General features: G+C 43.7%; 1 protein-coding gene across 2 annotated transcripts in view; it reads left to right on the top strand.

Annotated features, from left to right (window-relative positions):
- Positions 1 to 22,094, top strand: part of PPM1J (protein phosphatase, Mg2+/Mn2+ dependent 1J) — a 40,794-nt gene extending 18,700 nt beyond the window's left edge. For both annotated transcript variants that reach the window (XM_069945296.1, XM_069945295.1), the window contains exons 3-10: positions 299 to 613; positions 5,027 to 5,139; positions 6,506 to 6,590; positions 10,137 to 10,255; positions 11,395 to 11,458; positions 13,725 to 13,832; positions 19,371 to 19,522; positions 21,749 to 22,094. In XM_069945296.1, the coding sequence (XP_069801397.1) occupies positions 299 to 613; positions 5,027 to 5,139; positions 6,506 to 6,590; positions 10,137 to 10,255; positions 11,395 to 11,458; positions 13,725 to 13,832; positions 19,371 to 19,522; positions 21,749 to 21,890 (1,098 nt within the window). In that variant the 3' untranslated portion in view covers positions 21,891 to 22,094. The remainder of the gene's footprint in view (positions 1 to 298; positions 614 to 5,026; positions 5,140 to 6,505; positions 6,591 to 10,136; positions 10,256 to 11,394; positions 11,459 to 13,724; positions 13,833 to 19,370; positions 19,523 to 21,748) is intronic.
- The last annotated feature ends 218 nt before the right edge of the window (positions 22,095 to 22,312 follow it).

The following is a 22,312-nucleotide window of genomic DNA, read 5'->3' as shown; positions in this document are numbered from 1 at the left end:
GACGTTATTTTACGTTGTTCACAGTCCTTTCTTTGTCTTTTCAATTAAATTCAATGGACCTTTTAAAATTAGCCCCACCGAAAGGGCTATCATGAGTCTGAACTAGAATAATGTTAAACAACGGCCGTTATTTTGAGTATCAGACAGTGTGTGGACATGGCCATTGGCTGTATCTATGTTTTCCTGGACTCTCTACGACTGCATGCAACTTCTTTAGCCAGCAATATTGAATCATTTTTTATTATTATTATTATTATTATTATTATTTATTGTTTTTTTTTTTCTTGAAATACTTCAGGTGAGTGAAGGAGTGAGTTTCTATTACTGGGGACTCTTTGATGGCCATGCAGGATATGGATGTGCGCAGGCCGCATCAAAGCTCCTTCATCTACATATACGCGATCGGCTAAGAGACCTTGTACATATTCTGCAGCAAACCACGGCCGCTCCTCTGTGTCTGGACCCCGACACTAGAACTGGGACTGAGAATACTTCAGAAACACGTGACATATCTAATCCTCCTATGGACGCAGCAGTTCGCTTCCATCTAGAAAAACAAGTGTTTCCCGAGAGTCTTGTCATCGGTGCCCTGGAAAATGCATTCAAAGAAATGGTAAGTGGATTATACACAGTACAGATATACAGGTAAATATATACACCCAAACATCTTTAAAGGGGTACTCCTGCAAGAATCTTTTTCTTTCAAATCAACTGGTGTCAGAAAGGTATAGAGATTTGTATTTTACTTCTATTTAAAAATCTCAAGTCTTCCAGTACTTTTCAGCTGCTGTATGTCCTACAGGAAGTGGTGTATTCTTAACAGTTTGACACACTGCTCTCTGCTGCCACCTCTGTCTATGTCAGGAACTGTCCAGAGCATGAGAGATTTTTTTATGGGGATTTGCTACTGCTCTAGACAGTTCCTGACATGGACAGAGGTGGAAGCAGAGACCACTGTGTCAGACTGGATGTCTTGCTGTAAAGCACATCAATACGTGCTGTTAAAAACAGCTCAGGCAAGATGGAAGCCCCCATAACAATGTAGAAAAAAGTGAAAAAGAAAAAAATTACAATCAGAAAACAGACAGATTAGAATAAAAGAACAAGTTTTAGTAACTGACTCTAATCAGTAAAATAAAATTTAGACGACACATTCCCTTTAAATGAAGGATAGAAGGCTATGAACAAAGAGCCAACGTTTAAAACATACAGTTGAAATGTAAAAAGAAATTACGTCACGTATCCCTGATTATATACAATACAAGCTTACAGCTGGAAGGCAAAATATTTTATAACTACCCTAAAATTTAAAGGATATTTAGCCTAAAATGTTTTTTAGACTGTCATCTCTTGTTATTTGCCTGTCAGTGTTGGCCACAAACACTGACAGGTATATCTGTATACCTTAAGGCCCCATACACACAGCTGGATTTAAGTTCCTTAAATTTGAAATGGTGCTATGTTCCATTAAAGAGGAACTCTGGCCAAAATGAAAAATAAGCTGGAGGCAGGGGGTGCAGGAACATAATAAAGAAGCTCTACTTACCTGTCCTCGTGCCCCCACAGCACTGCGTCACAGCACTTTGTTCTTTTTTCATGAAGACCCAGTGGGATGGGCCACAGACATTCCTGAGCCGGGTTTTGACATTGCAGGAGCGGGAGATCCAGGAGGCCAGTGTGTGTTGGAGAGGGGTAAGGCAGCACTGTTTGCAGTTTGCAATTAAGCTCCATTTACTTCAATGGAACTGAGTTTCAAAACCCCACCCAAACTGGAGACAACAGTAGGGGAAAAGTGGCCATGTTTTTGTAGCGCTGGATAACCCCTTTAAATGCCAATTTACAGCGGTCCTCTACTCTATGGGGGAGATTTATCAAACATGGTGTAAAGTGAAACTGGCTCAGTTGCCCCTAGCAACCAATCAGATTCCACCTTTCATTCCTCACAGACTCTTTGGAAAATGAAAGGTGGAATCTGATTGGTTGCTAGGGGCAACTGAGCCAGTTTCACTTTACACCATGTTTGATATAGCTCCCCCAATGTTCTTATGGGGCCATAATATGCTAATTATCTGGCACAAATTAAATGTTTCATCTCCTATGCTTAAAAAAAAAAGCAAAAATGGAAAAATTTATCAAAAAAAGTGTAAATAATACAGGACTAGAAAAAGACGCTTATTAAAAAAAAAGTCACAAAAATCACTGTCAACATCAATCTGTCAGAAACGCTTTATCCCCCAGCAGCAGCATTTCCTAGAAACTTGACTTTCTCGAAAAGTCCCTAACTGCAAGATGTGAAGTGCTCATTGTCCTTACCAGTCTGCTCATTGTCCTTACCAGTCTGCTCATTGTCCTTACCAGTCTGCTCATTGTCCTTACCAGTCTGCTCATTGTCCTTACCAGTCTGCTCATTGTCCTTACCAGTCTGCTCATTGTCCTTACCAGTCTCATGAAGAAAGGATCACAAGTAACAAGGCCAGAAATTGACAATCGAAAACCCAGTGACAAATTTCCAGGAATCAAAATATAAGACAGCGCTCCATAGCGTAATTCAGACAGGGCTGAAGTGGTGAAAGTAAGCACATAGAACTCTCACCTGAGTAGGTTGTGCTGATGTAAGGCACAACTCTTACTGATAGCATGTGAATGAACCGCAACCACTCCCGACTAATCTCCACAGGGATTAAAGACAGTCAGTATCCTCCTCCACTCCAAGGCGGGTAAAACAGGCGCAGGTCCAAGGGGTAATAGTGATATAAAATATAAAATTTATTAAAAGAATTATGCCAGCAACACAACGCGTTTCGACACCGGTCCAGTCTCTTTATCAAGTGTCTAATGAGATTGTTTTACCCGCCTTGGAGTGGAGGAGGATACTGAGATTTCCAGGAATAGCTAAGATAAAATGATGGTGACCCTACATGGAATAGATTAGTGGAACACATAAAAGCCAGCTTTTGTCAGGCACCAGCAAAACATGTGCCAGGTCATCACATAGACTGCCGTACCAGAAGTTCCCCGATGAAGCTTGGATAGCGAAACGTACGTAGGGACGGCTCTTGTGGTGTCTGGCAGCATGGGTAAGTGCAATATTGTCTAAATTTGTGATAGCAGTTAGTCATAGACTCTCATCAATCTGATAAATTAAGATATAGGGGGCACTGTGAGGTCTTAAAGACTTGGTAGATGTACACCCTCTTGCCTAATACTAAGGTTGAGGTCAGGACATAAGATATTAATCTAACTGCAATATCCATGATGATTTATGTCTTTCAACACCATTTTTTATTTTTTTTACTGTGGTCATTTTTTTAACTTTATTCAGATAAAATGTTATATGTATTGGTACCTATTTATACATAATAAAAGTTATTTGTATTTTTTATGAACTAAGCCCATTGTTCCTTTGTATACAGTATATAGGATAATCCTCAACTCTCAAAATGGCATTCTGGTCCCAAATCTGGCAGCCGGCAGGGGCGGGGGGAATTTGATCAGGAGTAGGAACTTACCTCTCCCCATGCCCGCTGTGATTGACCGGCCTCAGGACCAGCACCAGGCTCCAGGATCCCCGGCGCTGACACAACAAGACCTGGCCGATGGACTGGCCACTCAGCCAATCAGTGACTGGGGCAAGATGTCGCTCCAGTCACTGATTGGCTGAGCGACCAGTTCATCAGTTAGGACAAGCATTTTCATCACAACTCGGGGGGAAATGGCTTCTGTTCTTGTTGGAAGATCCCATCTGATCCAGGGAAGACAGTCAGCAGAAAAGAATGGATTTCTACTCAAATCATTTAGGAGTGCCTACCACCTAGATGAGTGGGCCCAGACAATGCCACAGAAAAGTTCCCTAGACCATACCACTGCCACCAGTTTGTGTTCTGCCAGCAATAGCTGCATGGTGTTTGTTCTCTTTTTCTCATCTGAGACACCAGCATCCATCTGTTGGATAAAGCTGAAAATGCGACTCATCAGAGAAGGCGACACTTTGCCAGTCAGGGTAGATTCAATTCCAATATTGCTATAAAAATTTAAGCCTTTTTTGCCAATGTAACTTCATTAGTAGAGGTGCACTGACCATCTGCCCCAGAACCCAATACCCAGTATTGTGCGCTAAACCATTGTTATAGACACTGGTAGACTCCTTGGTTCATTTTGGTGGTGATCTGCTCAGGGCTGTGGAGCCAGGGTTGGAGCTAGTTTTGCTTGGAGTACGAAACGGCCAGTCTCTGGCTGGATCATCCCAGTCGGTACTTAAGTACCGGCCGGATGATGTTTCCGGCCGCAGAGCTCTGATGTGGGGGCATCAGCGTGCACCTGCATCAGAGCTTCCCATAGCACACAGTGAAGCAAGTGACCGGAGCCGCTCGCTTCACTGTGTGAACTGACAGGGTTTCCTACGGCCGCAATTCATTGTCAGTTATGTCAGTTATTTGCGGCCCCGCACGGGATCCCAGCCGGAGCGCATATGATGTGTATATGCTCCGGCCAGGATTCCGTTGTGAATAAGGCATTGTTCCACCGCGTTAAAAATACGGCCGCTGTTGCCTATGGCAACAACGGCCATACTTTTACGTGGTGTGAACATAGCCTAGTTCTGAGTTGTTCAGGACATGGAGGCTGGAGACTGGCTGCATCCACTGCACACACAGGAGAATCTGCTTTATATCTTTGCCTTATTCCTTCAGAAATCGCCCCAGGATCATGTAGGACATTAGAGAGAAGCTGCTGAGCCAGTGTGATAAATAACTCCCCTGGTGTCTGGGAAGTTGGGAGTCGGAGTCAGTGCCTAATAAAATTCAGGAGTCGGAGTTGGATTCGGAATCAGAGCTGTGGCTTACCGACTCCATAGCCCTGGATCTGCTGCACTTTAGTATGTTTGCACCTTTGTAGACAAGTTGACTTCTCCGATCAATTGCACGTGTCAGTTTATTTGTCTACTGTTGTAAGTCTTGCACTATTAGAACCCCAAAAATTAAAGCTTCGTTTCCTGCTTGTTGACACCATTACTTTCGTATGGTTACAGGATGAACGAATTGAAAGAGAGCGAACGTCCCATAGCATTGATGGCGGCTGCTGTGCCCTTGTGACTGTATACTTGATGGGCAAGCTGTATGTAGCCAATGCCGGCGACAGCAGGTACAACTAACTCTGCATTATTATGAATAAGTATGTCACATGGTAGACACCACTGTGATCACATATTGCACACAGTCCTGATTTCAGCAAGTTTTCCCAGACCACATGGTTTAGTACTATTGAGCAATACGCATTAGAAAGCATGTGATAAATACCAGATATAGAGGTAGTATTCATGGGAGAAAGAGGCACGAGATTTCCAACGCCTTTAGAGTTAAAGTTCACGCTAGTCTAATACAGATGCGCTTTTTCACGCGTATTACGACCAGATCAGTTTGATGACGTAAATTGTCATGCAGTCAGTCCGGGACCTGCGTCTGTAATACATATGCAACATGCATCCATATTAGGCTGGTGTTAGCCTGAGAGCAAAGGTGCTGTAGCCATCTAGTCATGGGATAGATATTGTAGGACCCCCTCCGAGCGTAAAAAATAGAAAAAAAAAGTCTCCGCTCAAACTCCTCAAAATAGCGCAAAAGCCTTTAAAAAACAATTTGCACAACTTTACGTTGTAAGCAAAATCGCTAAATTTGCCAAAATATTGGCGCAAACACAATAATACATATGCCCCTGTGTGTACCACTGATCGAAATTTGTTGGTGAATTTTAGAATGCAGCGACAGTACATGTTACTTTACTATCTGTAACATTTGGGTAGTGCAGTGCTACACATTTATTCACTAAATAACACACATTACAAAGTTATACAACCTTGTAATGTGTGTTATTTAAGTGAATGGCCCCCTTCCCCGTGTTCCCCCCACCCCCGAAAGTGTGGTGCATTATACTCACATAATTACTGTCGACCCCGGCCGCCGTCTTGGGACAATGACGTAATCTTCAGGAGGCCGGCCGGACCACTCCAGCCCTCCCTCATGCTGGCCCCCCTCTGGCGCATCATCAGCTACTCAGCCACGATTGGCCCCACTGGTGGAGGTTTTGTGTTTTTTTTTTTGTGTTTTTTTTTTGGTTGAGGGCTGGGGGTATATACTTTGGCATCTTCTTATTTTAATGTAACTTACTAGAAGACATTATAGACATGAAATTTGTACTCAACATAGTCTATGGGGGAAAACGGCAGCAAAAAATGTGCCCTAAATTTGCCCATTGTTACGGAACGTGTGAATAAGGCCTTTCAAGCTATTCACGGATTGATAAAACTACGGACGTGTGAATAGCCCAATAGGAATGAATAGATCCTTACTTTTGTCCGTAATTGCGGATCCATATAAAAGTCCGGAACGTGTGATTGTAGCCGAACATAAGATTTTACATCCGATTTGCTGCAGTATCCACTGTGAAAACAACTCATTGAGATTACACGTGAGCCTCTTATATTTACTTATATTCTGACCTCTATTTACAGAGCGATAATCATTCGACAAGGGAAAACCATTGAGATGTCACATGAATTTACTCCGGAAACAGAAAGACAGAGGCTACAATTGCTAGTAAGCAGACCACACTCCCATTTACCTCGCTAGCAGGGTTCTGCCTATACGTGAATACTTGCAATATGTGGACATTTTTTTGTTCCTCCCCATTTCACTTTCTGATGTATTTAACTAAAATGGTGAGGCCGTTTCCCGAAATGGTTATGCAAGACGTGCTTCTTACTATTACAGACGTCGTTCCTGCATATCTGAAATAGAAAACCACAACATCCCTGACAAGTCAGCTGCTAGTAATAGTCAGATGGGCCTACTGCATGTTACTGTGGTTCAGAAACTTGTGACTTTTACATTGTTTGAGTAGTAAAACTCCCAACATGGACTGTTAGGTCAGACTACGGCCCTCCAGTTGTTGCAAAACTACAATTCCCATCATGCCTGGACAGCTAAAGCTTTGTTTTTGTATGCCGAGGCATTATAGGAATCGTAGTGACAGCTGAGGGGGGTGCAGATTGACACCTGAGGTGTAATGGTGCGTTTACACAGAGAGATTTATCTGACCAATTTTGGAAGCCAAAGCCAGGAATGGATTTAAAAAGAGGAGAAATCTCAGTCTTTCCTTTATGGCCTGCTCTCTGTTTATAGTCTGTTCCTGGTTTTGGCTTTAAAAATCTGTCAGATAAATCTGTCTGTGTAAACGCACCATAAGGGTCCTATTACATGGAGCGATTTTTAACAATTAACGACTAACGATAAACGATCGCAAACAAGATTGTTTATCATTAACCTGAACTCGTTTACGATATTACACAGAACGATGGTCGTTAGTTAGGATCGTTACTATGATCGTTTATTCCTTCTGATCCCAGCAAGACAATGAACAATGTGCAATTACACTGGACGATTAGTGAACAAATGCGGAACTTGAAGGAACAAATGCGGAATTACAGCGAACAATGATTTTAGGGTCTAAATCAAGGATCAACGACACAAAAGACTATTTTTCTTAATGGTTGCCTGCAGTTACACAGGAAAATTATCGTTTAAAGTAGAACGATATAGTGATCATCGCCCCGTCCGTTACAGCCCATGCTGGGAGTTTACTACCCAAACCATGTCAAGATTTTTTTAAACTGGAGCTCTGTCCTCAAGGCCAAAATAGGCCATGTGAGGATTTACAGCACAGTGGGTAGTGCTGTATGAATGAATGAACATAAAGTTGTGATGTTACCCATAGATACCGATCAGGTCTCAATTTATAAAGGAAAACAGAGACTGGACGGGTTGCTATTAGAGATGAGCGAACTGGCTCAATGTCCTGGTTCGTATTAACCCAAACCATCTTTATTTGACTCCCGCTGTCTTCCCGTTCCGTGGGGAAGTTGGAGACAGCCCAAGTCCCATCTGGAAAACAGGATTACAGTCTGCGTAATAGGCTGTATCCCTGTTTTTTCAGGTGGGACTCGGGCTGTCTCCACCTTTTCCTTGGAACGGGAAGACAGCCGGTACATGTATCCCACCTGTGCAGCCACATACAGTACATGTATCCCACCTGTGCAGCCACATACAGTACATGTATCCCACCTGTGCAGCCACATACAGTACATGTATCCCACGTGTGCAGCCACATACAGTACATGTATCCCACCTGTGCAGCCACATACAGTACATGTATCCCACCTGTGCAGCCACATACAGTACATGTATCCCACCTGTGCAGCCACATACAGTGCATGTATCCCACCTGTGCAGCCACATACAGTACATGTATCCCACCTGTGCAGCCACATACAGTACATGTATCCCACCTGTGCAGCCACATACAGTACATGTATCCCACCTGTGCAGCCACATACAGTACATGTATCCCACCTGTGCAGCCACATAAAGCACATCCCCCACCTGTGCAGCCACATACAGTACATGTCTCCCACCTGTGCAGCCACATACAGTACATGTCTCCCACCTGTGCAGCCACATACAGTACATGTATCCCACCTGTGCAGCCACATACAGTACATGTATCCCACCTGTGCAGCCACATACAGTACATGTATCCCACCTGTGCAGCCACATACAGTACATGTATCCCACCTGTGCAGCCACATACAGTACATGTATCCCACCTGTGCAGCCACATACAGTACATGTATCCCACCTGTGCAGCCACACACAGTACATGTATCCCACCTGTGCCCCAAACAGTGATTAAGGGCCCATGTGTTCTATCCCCTATTAGTGCTGTTCTGGGGTTTCTTCCACACTCTGAGCTATATACTCTCATCCCTCACACAGCATCCAGTGTACAATGCACCAAGGCAGCTCCAAGTACAATAGCTGCAAATACAACTCCCAGCATGTACTGCAGTCTGCAGTCCTGAGGATGTGCTAGGATTTGAAGTACAAATGAGCAGACAACTCAAGGGGTTGAAACTCCAACTCCCAGCATTCTCTGAGAGCTTCATCAGTGTAAGGCATTCTGAGAGTTGTGGTTATTGTTATTCAGGCAGCTGTGGTCACAGATACATCAGTACAGGATGGGACAAGGTCAGCATGTGGCTTCTGACGGGTCCTTTATTTGGGTGCCCCCCATGGTTAGTTCTATTGGTGGGCCACAGGTACCCCAGTACCACACTGGGGCCTGCACAGACTGCAGTACAGTCCTTTAGTGGGCCCTGGCATCTGTGCTGTAAAGCCCTCCCGAGAAACCAGGACACATGTATCGGATGCCCAGGCATAAATATGTGTGCACCTTTAAGGCAGAAAGGTGGAGAAACAAATAGGTTATGGGGACCCAAACACATTTTTTGCACAGGGGCCCTCTGCAGTCTGTGTCCGCCCCTGATTTGATTTGATCTGCGGGGAAGGTGCAGACAAGCCCGAGTCCCACCTGGAAATCAGGGATACAGCCTATGATCTATGTTCTATCCATGTTTTCCAGGCAGGTCCCGGGCCGTCTCCACCTTCCCCATTTAGGAGGCAGATAGCGGGATTCAAATGCCGATGGCTCGGCCAGCTCAGCTCTACTTTTCAGTGACTTCAGTGCTTTAAAAGATCATCTCAGGATCAGACTGTTGTGTATTATTTGGGGCTTATTATTTAGCACAATGTAATATATTCTTCCAGAGACAGCAGGACACTTGTCTCCAGATTGGGTGGGGTTTAGCAACTAATTCCTTTGAAATGAGTGGAGCTCAAAGGAAAAGACCAGGCATGGAGGCATGTCCCGTGGAGGATGAAACAAATAACATGTTACCGCCTCGTCTCCAGCGCTGGTGGTCGCATACCGCCTCTCCAGTCCCCCAATCCCCGGACGCTTCCTGGTTAGATAGAGGACCCGGGAGGTGGCCTACCAGACCTGATCAGCCAGTCCAGGGCAGAGGTGGGACCCTGCTATGGCCGCTGACTAGCTGAGTGGGCCTGCAACGCCATGTCTAACCAGGAAGCAGCCGGGGACTGGAGAGACGGTACACAACCACCAGCGCTGGAGACGGGGAGGGAATAGCAAAACCACCCCTGACTTGGTGACGAGAGGGGTGCTGTTTTTGGAGGAAAGCGGCCATGTTTAAGAAACTCATATTTTGTAAATTGTGAACTATCTTTCAGGCCTCTTTGAAGCCAGAACTACTGGGTAACGAATTTACTTGCCTTGAGTTTCCAAGAAGGATTCAGCAGAAAGAGCTGAAGAAAAGAATGTTGTATCGTGACCACACCATGACAGGCTGGTAATATAACCCGTGTCTGATAGGAGGGTGATAAGGGCTTTATAGTTCTATACTAGTCATGAACATGTGACTGTGTATGTAACTGTGTCCCATGTGAGAGAAGAAACATGGAGACTAAAAAGATTCAAATGTTCTTCGCTTTTCTAGCCAATAGAGCAAGGATGGGGAATCTTCAGCTGCCAAGTAGTTAAGGGGGTTTTCCAGCAAAAAAAAAAGTTTTCGTTCAAATCAACTGTGCCAGAAAGTTCCAGAAATTTGTAATATACTTCTATTAAAAAAATCTCAAGACTTCCAGTACTTATCAGTTGCTGTACGCCCTGCAGGAAGTGGTGTATTCTTTCCAGTCTGGAGAGCAGGAGAAGTTTTCTATGGGGATTTGCTGCTGCTCTGGACAGTTCCTGATATGGACAGAGGTGGCAGCAGAGAGCACTTTTTTTTTTTTTTTTATAGAAGTAAATTACAAATCTTTGGCACATGTGAAGAACAACCAAGTTCTGGACAATAGAAACTGTAAGCATGAGGGATAGGGTAGCTGTCTGAGTCTGTGATAAGACAGGAGGTGGATTTCAGGCCACTCAGGCATCCAACGGACAAAGCAGCTAAGGTAGGTTGGGTCACTGCTTATAGCCGTGTTCTTCACCAGGCCAAAATAAAAAAAGAGGAAACTAAATAAAAGCATTACTGAAGAATAGAAATAAAGAAGACTCAAGTTTGATCGTTCAACATTTGAATATCGGTAACTGGAGACGTTGGATGCAGCCCTAGGGAGTCCTGAAAAATATAGATATAGCTTATGGCCTATGGTTGTATCCCTATTCCCTTGGACTCCCTAGGGCTGCATCCAACTTCTTCAGTCACCAATATTCAAATGCCCAATGATCAGACTCCAGCTTGTTGCACTCATCTCTTCTCATGAACATACATTGACAGGAAATAATATCCCAGCATTCAGAAAGGCCATGACAGGCTGTAGGGTAATCTGCTCATAATAAGACGTGGTCATCCAATTAACAGCAATCCAATCAAGTATATATATTTGTTTTTAATAAACCATAGCTGAGTCTGTAGTTTGGGTTATGTTTTTAAAATTATGCGAGAAATGTCCATTTTAACTGCATATATTTATTCTCTATTTATAGGGCTTATAAATCGATTGAAGAAGATGATATGAAGTTCCCACTCATTTATGGTGAAGGCAAAAAGGTTTGTATATATTAGTAACCCCAGGAAAACCATATGCTTGAAAATGGGTCAGAAATGCAGCAGGTTAAAGAAGTCCGGTTAAAAAAGTTATACAAATCCCCAATATACACTTATTACAGGAAATGCTTACAAAGTGCTTTCCCTGCACTTACTACTGCATCAATGCTTCACTTCCTGGATAACATGGTGATGTCACTTCCTGGACAACATGGTGATGTCACTTCCTGGATAACATGGTGATGTTACTTCCTGGATAAAATGGTGATGTCACTTCCTGGATAACATGGTGAAGTCACTTCCTGGATAACATGATGATGTCACTTCCTGGATAACATGGTGATTTCACTTCCTGGATAACATGGTGATGTCACTTCCTGGATAAAATGGTGATGTCACGACCCGACTCCCAGAGCTATGCAGGCTGTGGCTGCTGGAGAGGATGATGGCAGAGGGACACTGAGGGACACAGGGCACTGGAGGGACACTGAGCATCCCTCTGCCATCATCCTCTCCACTAGCCACAGCCCGCACAGCTCTCAGCATTTCCGGTAATAAGTGTATATTGGTGATTTGTATAACTTTTGGGGGGCAATACAATACTTTAATAGAAATTTTCACCGGACTTCTTCTGTAACCCCTAGACGACCTAAGACTTAACGGTACGTCCTGGAAGTCTGTCCCCAGACGACCCTGGACGTACCGATTCGTCCTGAGCTATGAAGTGCGCTCTGGAGCGGAGCGCGCTTCATAGCAGGTGGGGGCCGGCTGCAATCAGCAGCAGGCACCTCACCGTTAATGACACGCTGCAGCGATCGCGCTGCAGTGTGACATTAACTCCTTAAACGCTGCGATCACGGCGTGCCTGCGACGTTTAGGTGTAAGTGACAGGGGGAGGCCCCTGTCACTTACGGATCGGGACCCCCGCAGTGTGACTGCGAGGGTTCCGATCGTTAAAACGGACCGCCGGAGGTCTCTCACCTGCCTCCGCACGGTCCGATCGGCGATCTGTTCTCTGAGCCTGCACAGGCAGGCTCAATGAGCAGATCGCCGATAACACTGATCAATGCTATGCCTATGGCATAGCAATCATCAGTGTGTAAAATGAAAGTGATGTATGTAGAAGTCCCCCAAAGGGACTTAAAATGTATAAAAAAAAAGTTAAAATCACTAACACACTACCCCAAAGCCCCTCCCCCAATAAAAGTCTAAATCACCCCCCTTTCCCATTATATAAATAAAGAATATAAAAAATAAAACCGTTATTAGCGTCACAATAGGCCCATTTTATTAATATTTAATTGCCAAAAAAAAGGATTTCATTAAAAAAATATATTTAACATTAGAGAATCTGTGTAACCTGCATATGGTTGTGTTCAGACTGACCTATAGAATAATAGTATCATGTCGCTGTTACCATATAGTGCATTACGTAGACACAGGAACCCCCCAAACGTTACCATATTGCATTCTTTTTTACGATTTCACCTATTTATATCTTCATAAATAATATATTTGGGATTCCGTCATACATGTTATGGTAAAATGAAAGACGCCATTACACAGTACAACTATTCCTGTAAAAAACAAGCACTTACATGGCCTTGTAGATAGAAAATTGAAAGTGCTAGAGCTCTTAGAGGGGGAGGAGGGAAAAACAAAAGCGCAAAGATCAAAATTTGCGCGGTCCACTGGGTCATTTTGGGCCTGGTCCTCAAAGGGTTAATGTAGTTTTGACCAAGTATATTAGGGTGTTATCCATACACTAGACATACACATAGATCGATTCTCATTAACTGCTTTACTCAATATACTTTTGTAATTTACTATTTAGAAATCTCAAGTCTTCCAGTACTTATCAGCTGCTGTATGTCTACAGGAAGTGGTATATTCTGTCCAGTCTGACACAGCGCTCTCTGCTGCCACCTCTGCCCTTGTCAGGAACTGTCCAGAGCAGCAGCAAATCCCCTGCTCTGGACAGTTCCTGACATGGACAGAGGTGGCAGCAGAGAGCACTGTGTCAGCAGCTAATAGGTACCGGAAGACTGGAGATTTTAAATAAGAAGTAAATTACAAATCTATATGACTTTTCAAAACCAGTTGGTTTGAACGAAAAATGCTTTTGCTGGAGTACCCCTTTAACATGAACTGATAAGTTAGAAAGAAATGCTTGTCTGTAGCTGCCCGTCACTAAGGACTATTAATATATTATACAGCAATCCGTTATACATGCTAACTGTTTTTGTGCGTTTTATTGTTGTTCCACTAGGCTCGAGTTATGGCCACCATTGGGGTGACTCGGGGATTTGGAGACCACGATCTTAAAGTATATAACTCAAATATCTACATCAAACCATTCTTGTCTTGTATGCCAGGGGTACGTATACCGCATGTGTCTTTATATGTTTTAACCACAACCTGAAGCATTTATCTTGCGGCTGCACTGAAAAGTTTTGAACCTTCGTTCTTTCTATTGTTTCCATGTTCTATGCAGCCTGTGGGAGAACGTCATAGAGAAAAAACACCACAAACAAAAAGACATTATTTATAGTGACATTTATATTTTACTGTTGACCTGTAGCTGGTGTCCTGCTAAACCCTGACGATCAGTAACCGATCAACTATTCTGTGGATAGCTCATCACATACATAGTACATTTTAGCCAGAATACCCCTTTAAAGCGACTCTGTCCCCTCAATCTGACCCCCCCAAACCACTTGTACCTTCGGATAGCTGCTTTTAATCCAAGATCTGTCTGGGGGTCAGTTCGGCAGGTGATGTAGTTATAGTGATAAAAACAACTTTTAATCTGGCAGCGCTGTGTCTAACGGCCGGGGCTTACATTAGTACATGCATTAGGCTGGCACACCCTCTCTGTCCTTCCTCCCCACCCTCCTCATCATTAGGAATACTCCAGGCAGATTGCTTCCTATTCCCTACCTGTGGCAGCCCGGCACATGGGCTGGATCGTTAATACACCTGTGCAAAGCTCAAACAGCAGTAAATGTTCCTGGATCATTCCTAAAGATGAGGAGGGTGGGGAGGAAGGACATAGAGGTGGTGCCAGCCTAATGCATATACAAATGTAAGCAGCTATCCGAAGGTACAAGTGGTTTGGGGGGGACAGATTGTGGGTACGGAGTCGCTTTAAGTTGCCTAAATGCCTTTAAAAACAGTGGCGACTTGGTTAGGCCAATTTTAGTATAAAGTGCATGGGGACCTTAAAGCTGTATCAACCCGATACCGCCCCCAAACCTCCACTACCGTTCAGTGCTTTCCTCAATGTATGCCTGGCCCTGGGCTTGTCTTGTCTTGTCAAGTAAAAAAAACTCTTGTTCTGGTGGTGTGGTGTCAGATGGAGGGGCCTACAGCATCCTACAGCATCTGTGCCCTAGGCCTGCCAAAGATGAATATCCAGCCCAGGGGCGTGCCAACAAAGAAGAAAGGTGGGGAAGAAGAGAGAGGAGCTGGAGGACTAGGGCACAGATGCTTTAGGCGAGCTCTTTGACAAAACACTGGTGGAATAAAATAAATTTTTTTATCCGAATACTGGCACCATGAGGCAAGGCAAGCCCGGAACCAGGGTAACATAGGTTTATTACATATGCAAAAATACTGCAGAGACACAATCATGTGTTTCTCAATGTCAGTCAGCTAACCAGACCTTCCACTGGGAGGGAACAACCAAGCCATGGAAGATCTCCAATTAAAGAAACCATCCAAGCAAGGTATCCATCCACAGGCAGCTGTTTCAGGGTATATGCCCCTCATCATTGTGGAGTAGGATTCTGGCTAGTGGGAGCAAAGGCTAGTAAATGCATGCAAAAGAATGATGGGTAACCTCAGGGAGATCAACTAGAACACCGCGGAGACACCATTACGTGTTTCTCTGACATTGGGAAACATGTGATGGTCTAGAGGAAATAAGGTTTTACCACCAGCTCAGATGCAGACTCTTTACAGCGGTAAGACTGTGGAACGCTCTGCTACACAATGTTGTTATGGCTGATTCATTAAATGAGTTCAAGGAAGGCCTGGATGCTTTTCTAGAAAAATATATTACAAATTATGGGCACTAGATTTCATGTGATAGGACGCTGATCCAGGGATTTATTCTGATTGCCATTGGGATTGTGAAGGAATTTTACTCCCTGTGATGGGGCAATTGGCATCTGCCTCATAAGGGTTTTTGCCTTCAGCCCAGCAGGGTTTCTGTAGGTTGAACTTGATGGACCCTTGTCTTATTAACTATTTAACTATGTAACTATGTGTCTCTGTGGGGTTTTGGTTGATCTCCCTGAGGTCAACCATCATTCTTTTGATTAGATTTATTATAGTGACTTATGCGGTTTAACTAAATAATTTTTTTGTTATTGTTTTTTAAGAATTTTCAAAAAGTATATAACGATAAACAAGAGGCCATGCAGGACCGAATAACCAAACATGTACAGTATTTAACAGGTAGCTGAATAAGGCTGGGTTCACACTGCGTTTTTGCACTCCGTTTTTTGCAAAAAACGGATGAAAAACGGATTGCAAAAAACTGATGCATTTGTGTGCATCCGTTTTGATCCGTTTTTCCATTAACTTCCATTATAAAAAAAAACGGATCAAAACGGATCCATTTTTTTTGACGGACACAAAAACGTTGCTGACACTATTTTTTTTGTCCGTTAAAAAAAACTGATCCGTTAAACGTATGCTGAAGACGCAGTGTGAACCCAGCCTAAGCAGGAGACATAACACATAGATGCAGACATAATCTTACACTGACTATAGCAAGTATAAACAAAGGGGGCTCTACCTGGATATTAAACTGTCCAAAAACAGGGGGTGCCGCCCGGTACCAATTTTCACACCAAATTGAAACAATACTCAAGAACAAGAAGGTACCACATATATAGATGCACCCCACAAAAAAAATCACAAAAATATTCGTTTAAGACATACACATCAATTTTATTAGTTCACAAAAACTGGACAACAACAAAAATGGATTAAAAACACTAAAAACCCCTAAAACAGGGAATACAGAAATAACAGGGTATCCCTGAAGAATAATCAGGGCAATAATCTAACAGGGCACTAGTTAGAGAAGCAAATAACTTCCTCTATCTGTGACTGGTCCATGTATTCTAATACAGATGGCAATAAAACATGGCGATAAAGCATGAAACAATCCAAAAGTGAACAATTTCATAATAAAGTGCCAAATCACTGTTCAATCAAGGTGCACTAGTGCTGGAAATATCTGTGCAACAAAGCATATAAATACATAATCTCCCAGCCAAAATTAAATAAGTAACCCAACAATAAAGTAAATGTAAAGGTATGGATAAACATGAACCAGACAGAGTCCGCCCTGGAGTGGTTCACTTTTTCATTGGGTACTATTAAACGGAACGATAATCAGACAAATCAGCTGATTATCGCTCCGTGTAATAAATACAACGATCACCTGATGACAATGATCATCGGCTGATCATTGATATAGGTTAGAACCTATAAATGTCGGGCGCCGACCGCACACCGCTACGTGAAAATGGGGTGCGCGGCCGGCGACTGACGATATACATTACCTATCCACGCTCCAGGGCTGCTCCTGCGGTCCGCTTCTCCCTGGGTCCCGCTCGCTGCAGTTTCAGAGCGTCCTGTCTGAGCTGACTGGCCGCTCATCCAATCATATTCCCGGACCGCGCGCGGCCTGTGATTGGCTGAGTGGCCTGTCAGCTGACAGGCTGCTCTGAAGCTAGAGCGCGGGACCTGCGGAGAAGCAGACCGCAGGAGCAGCCCTGGAGCGTGGATAGGTAATGTATACAGTTTAAGCAAGGGCTGCAAGGATATCGGTAACAATGTCCTTGCAGCCCTTGTTAAATGATTATCGGGCCGTGTAATAGGCCCACTAAACAAGCGCCAATGTAGCAGATCGGCGCTCATTTACAGTTGTTATCGGGCCCCTATCGAATAGTACCCATTGTTTCATGCTTTATTGCCATCTGTATTAGAATACATGGATCAGTCACAGATAGAGGAAGTTATTTGCTTCAATAACTAGCGCCCTGTTAGGTTATTGCCCTGATTATTCAGGGATACTCTGTTATTTCTGTATTCCCTGTTTTGGATTTTTTTTGTGTGTGTTTTTAATCCATTTTTGTTGTTGTGCTGTTTTTGTGTACTAATAAAATTGATGTGTATTATATGTCTTAAACGAATATGTTTGTGATTTTTTGTGGGGTGCACCCATATATGTGGTATTCTTGTTCTTGAGTATTGTTTCAATAACCTTACACTGACTCATACTTGAAAGGCGGTTGTTTAGTGGTACAAACCTTTGGCGCTGTCAGTTTTATTTATCGCCATTTTTATGTATTCTATTGGTTTTAAATACAATAAATCATCCATTGCTTTTACTTCTACTTGTCCTTGGAGACATTTTTGGCTGCACCAGAATCCAACTTTATTCCTTTTTCTTCTCCTTTTAAGAAGGGTGACTGTAGGCAGAAAGGGGGTTCTTACACAGTTCTCTTTTCACCCGCCTTACATTAATAAACATTAATACACAGTGTGTTCACATAAAACCAGCTTGAGCGCTTAGTGCTATTGTGTTGGGCATACACTCACCCAAACCGGCTTAAAATGTAACATGAATAGCAGCTTTGACAGAAATCAGCATATAATACTTTGTAGACAATAGACTATAAAGACACACAGTATTGTGCAGCGGTGCAAAGTGCTGTCCAACAAGGACGCGCAGTTCCGACCCTTGGACAACACCTTTCCCTTTCTAATGGCAAACATAAATTTAATATATTAAACTGCTCTCACAAGCATGTCTCTGATACTCAAGTCCACACGTGACATGACATCAGTCAACCAAAAATCCTGGTTTTAGTATTATAATCTTTTATTAGTTTTCTATTAACAGCTTTAAAGGGGTACTCCAGCGGGGGGGGCACTTTTTTTGCTGGGACCGGGGAAGAGGTGGCCGAGGGAAACAACGTCCACTCACCTCCCCGGTTCCAGTGGCAGGTCCGGTTCCCAGGTCCCGAGACGTGACGTGAAACGGATCCCGCCTCCTTCACTGAGTAGTTGAGCGGACCTGAGACGTCACGTCTCGGGCCCGCGGCAGACACCCGGAAGCGGACGGGACCCGGGCACCGGAGCGCCGCAATGCGGGACCCGCCACTGGAACCGGGGAGTTGAGTGGACGTTGTGTCCCTCGGCCACCTCCTCCCCGGTCCCAGCAAAAAAGTGCCCCTCCCCCTGCTGGAGTACCCCTTTAACAAATACAATACAATACAATAGTCTATTCGCCTGGGCTACGTTGAAGTAAATCTGTCAGCTGCAATTCAATTTCCAAACTGCTGACACTGTTAGATGCTGGTGAGGCAAGAAGACACATGGTACCTTTCCTATATCTGTATGTGTTTCCATAATGTAAAAAAAAAAGTTATTTTTCTAAGCAAAGAAACATTCCCACTCCCCTGAAGTGCTGAGACCTGTAATGCCTCCTCCTTCCCCCTTCCATCCCTGCTGGAAGCTGCGACTTGTTTCCAAATTTCGTTCCTGCTCAGTTCAAGCATTGTATGTAGGTGTGAGATTTGGTAACAGGACTTGGGATGGGAGGAGAAGCGAGAAGGTGTTCCAGCCCTCATCCCTTTAGGGGTCGCTGTTCCATTCATTCACTATGGAACTGATGCAGATTTTGGCTCTCTCTAGTGACTTGGTAGAGAATGAATGGAGCAGGGGTGCAAATACTCGGCCCACCACTCAGATTTCATGGTCCCGGTTCTCATTCCCATCAGTTGCATTCCTCCTGCAATCTCTTAGTTATGCCCTAAGCCTTGGATAATGTGAATAGGGGTATATTTTGTCCAGATGGGAATACCATATTCAGGACTTTCTATTTCTGCAGGTGAAGGTTTATGATTTGGCTGGATGTGACCATAATGCGGATGATGTCATGGTAATGGGCACTGATGGACTGTGGGATGTTATTACTGACAGAGAAGTGGCAGAAATCGTTCAAAGAGTCTTTGCAACTCACGGCACTGACCAACCAAATAGGTAGGTATTGGTGGTGTTATTGCAGGCGCATGTCAAGTGATACCTGTTCACTTCATTGTTTGCTGTAATGACCAATCACATCTAATCCCAGCCAAGGCTAGCGGCAATAGGTGCCAGGCTGGTTGCCAGCAGTTAAAGTTAAGCTGTCACTGCACAATTTTGCATGGTGACAGTTTACCTAATTCATGTACATGTATGTGGGGTTGCGTTAAGCAGTTCAGCTCTTTAAGATATCTAGATGCCCTACAACTGTTGGTTCTAGGAACTAGTACTAGTACTAGATTCTGTACCCACAATCTGCCCCCCAAAACCACTTGTACCTTCGGATAGCTGCTTTTAATCCAAGATCTGTCCTGGGGTCCGTTCAGCAGGTGATGTAGTTATTGTCCTAAAAAACAACTTTTAAACTTGCAGCCCTGTGCCAAACGGCCGTCGCCTAGGTTATCTGTGCCCTAATCTTGTACCACCCCTTCATCCCTCTTCCCCGCCCTCTTCATCATTAGGGATGCTACTGGCAGGATTTTTCCTATTCCACTGCAGTGAAACTGCACAGGTGCCTTAAAGATGCAGCCCATGTGCCATGCTGACACAGGTGAGGAATAGGAGGAAATCTGCTTGGAGCATTCCTAATGATGAGGAGGGTGTGGAGGAGGGACAGAGAGGTTGTGCCAGCCTAATGCATACACAATCTAGGCCACAAAGGCTGCAAGTTTAAAAGCTGTTTTTTAGGACAATAACTGCGTCACCTGCTGAACGGACCCCAGGACAGATCTTGGATTAAAAGCAGCTATCTGATGGTACAAGTGGTTTTGGGGGACACAGATTGTGGGCACAGAGTCGCTTTTAACAACACACATACTATTTTCTTATACCGTATAATACTGAAAACTAAAGACAAACAGACTTTAGATGTGCCAAATTTAATAACAGTGCATAGGGTAGTGTAATAAATGTGGTATATCTGTGGACTGTGTGGTGTAAGCTTAGGGTCCATTCACACAGAAAGATTATCTGACAGATTATCTGCCAAAGATTTGAAGCCAAAACCAGGAACAGACTTTAAACAGAGATCAGGTCATAAAGGAAAGCCTGAGATTTCTCCTCTTTTCAAATCCATTCCTGGCTTTGGCTTCAAATCTTTGGCAGATAATCTGTCAGATAATAATCTTTCTGTGTAAATAGACCCTTATGCTAAGTGTACACGAGGCGATTATTGGCCCGATCGTACGATTAACGATTTTGAAGTAACGATTTTTTTTTTTATAACGATCAGCGTTTAGATGGAACGAAATATCGTACAGAAAATTCGTTTTGCCATCGCTTAAGCCTATCTCACACATAGGTAAAATCAGTGAACGACTGTTTACACGGAACAATCGGCGAATTTTTTGCGAACGACGATTTAAGAACATGTTAAAAGATCAAAATGAACGATTTCTCGATCGTTCGCCGCGTTTACACGTACGATTATCGTTCAAATTCGATCGTTATCGCGAAAATTCGCCCGATAATCGTTCCGTGTAAACGTAGCATTAGAGTGATTATTAATTGGTCTACTTTACAAAGTCTTGGTACATTTAGAATATGATCCGTTTCTGGGAAGCCACATCCCTTTTGTCAGAGAGCTTAAAGGGGTTATGCAGCGTTGAAAAACATGGCCACTTTCAGAGACAGCACCACTCTTGTCTCTAGATGAGGTGCGGTTTGTGATTAAGCTCCATTCATTTTAATAGAACCGAGTAGCAAAACCTGCACCCAAACTGGAGACAAGAGTTGTACGGTCTCTGGAAGAAAGTGGTCATGTTTTTCAACGCCCTTTAAGTGTTTAAAAACGCGTATAAAAAAATAAATTTTGGTGCAACTCATGTAAACCAATATTTTGGTGCAAATTTCATCTTAATTCTGGAAATGGGAATTACCGAGGGAGCTCGACTGTCAGTATGACAACCAGGTTCCCGTACTAACTGCCAGGACCGGAGAAACCTCCAATCCTGGCAGTTTAACAGGTTATAAGTCACAGTCTAATCATGACCGCAGTACTAAGCGAATGTGAAGGCGTCACCCCATCAGCAGCCCAACGTCGTCATTACTGGCTGCCAATGGATTTCCAAGCTTGCTATGCATTGGCCTCTCTACAGCCATCAGAGAATGGACAGTCAGAGGAGAGCTTACATGGGTGGCTCACGTTTTTTTTAGGTCTGTAATTACATCTGTGTTTTCTTGCAGGTATAACCTTGCTGCTCAAGAGCTTGTTCTTCGTACTAGAGGGGTTCGCAAGGAGAACAGCTGGAGGTTACCAACTGGAAAGCTAGCCTCCCTAGATGATATATCTGTGTTTGTCATTCCACTGGCTGGACATGGCAGGTGAAGATACCAAGATACTGCTGGATAGAGTTTAAGAGCACAAACTTGGCACATTACCTCAACTACGGGAGGCACAGCAAGCGCTAAGCACTTTAACTTGAAAAATTTCCTCAAAGACTGTTTTGAATTATATTTTTTATTTAAGTATATGTTACAGGTATGACCATGCTTAAAGCCAGTCTGTAATAAAAGCATCTATAATAGAAAAGGTCGTGACAGTCATATGTGTTTATGAATCCTATGTGTAAGGTATTTACTGGTGCAACATCTATCATGTCCAGTACCAAACTAGCAAAGACCTCGCACCAGATAGCAGAACCTGTAGAACCTCCAGACCACAACCTTTCAAGAAAGGTTCCTCACAGGTGACATTTGCTGATGGAGTACAAAGAGAAGACATGCAGCCAGATACTTCACTGCAGCAAA

The sequence above is a fragment of the Dendropsophus ebraccatus genome, chromosome 11 (genome assembly GCF_027789765.1).
Source record: "Dendropsophus ebraccatus isolate aDenEbr1 chromosome 11, aDenEbr1.pat, whole genome shotgun sequence".
NCBI classification, from domain to species: Eukaryota; Metazoa; Chordata; class Amphibia; order Anura; family Hylidae; genus Dendropsophus; species Dendropsophus ebraccatus.
Note: the sequence above shows the minus strand (reverse complement) of the source record. Positions and strands in the feature narration are given on the sequence as shown.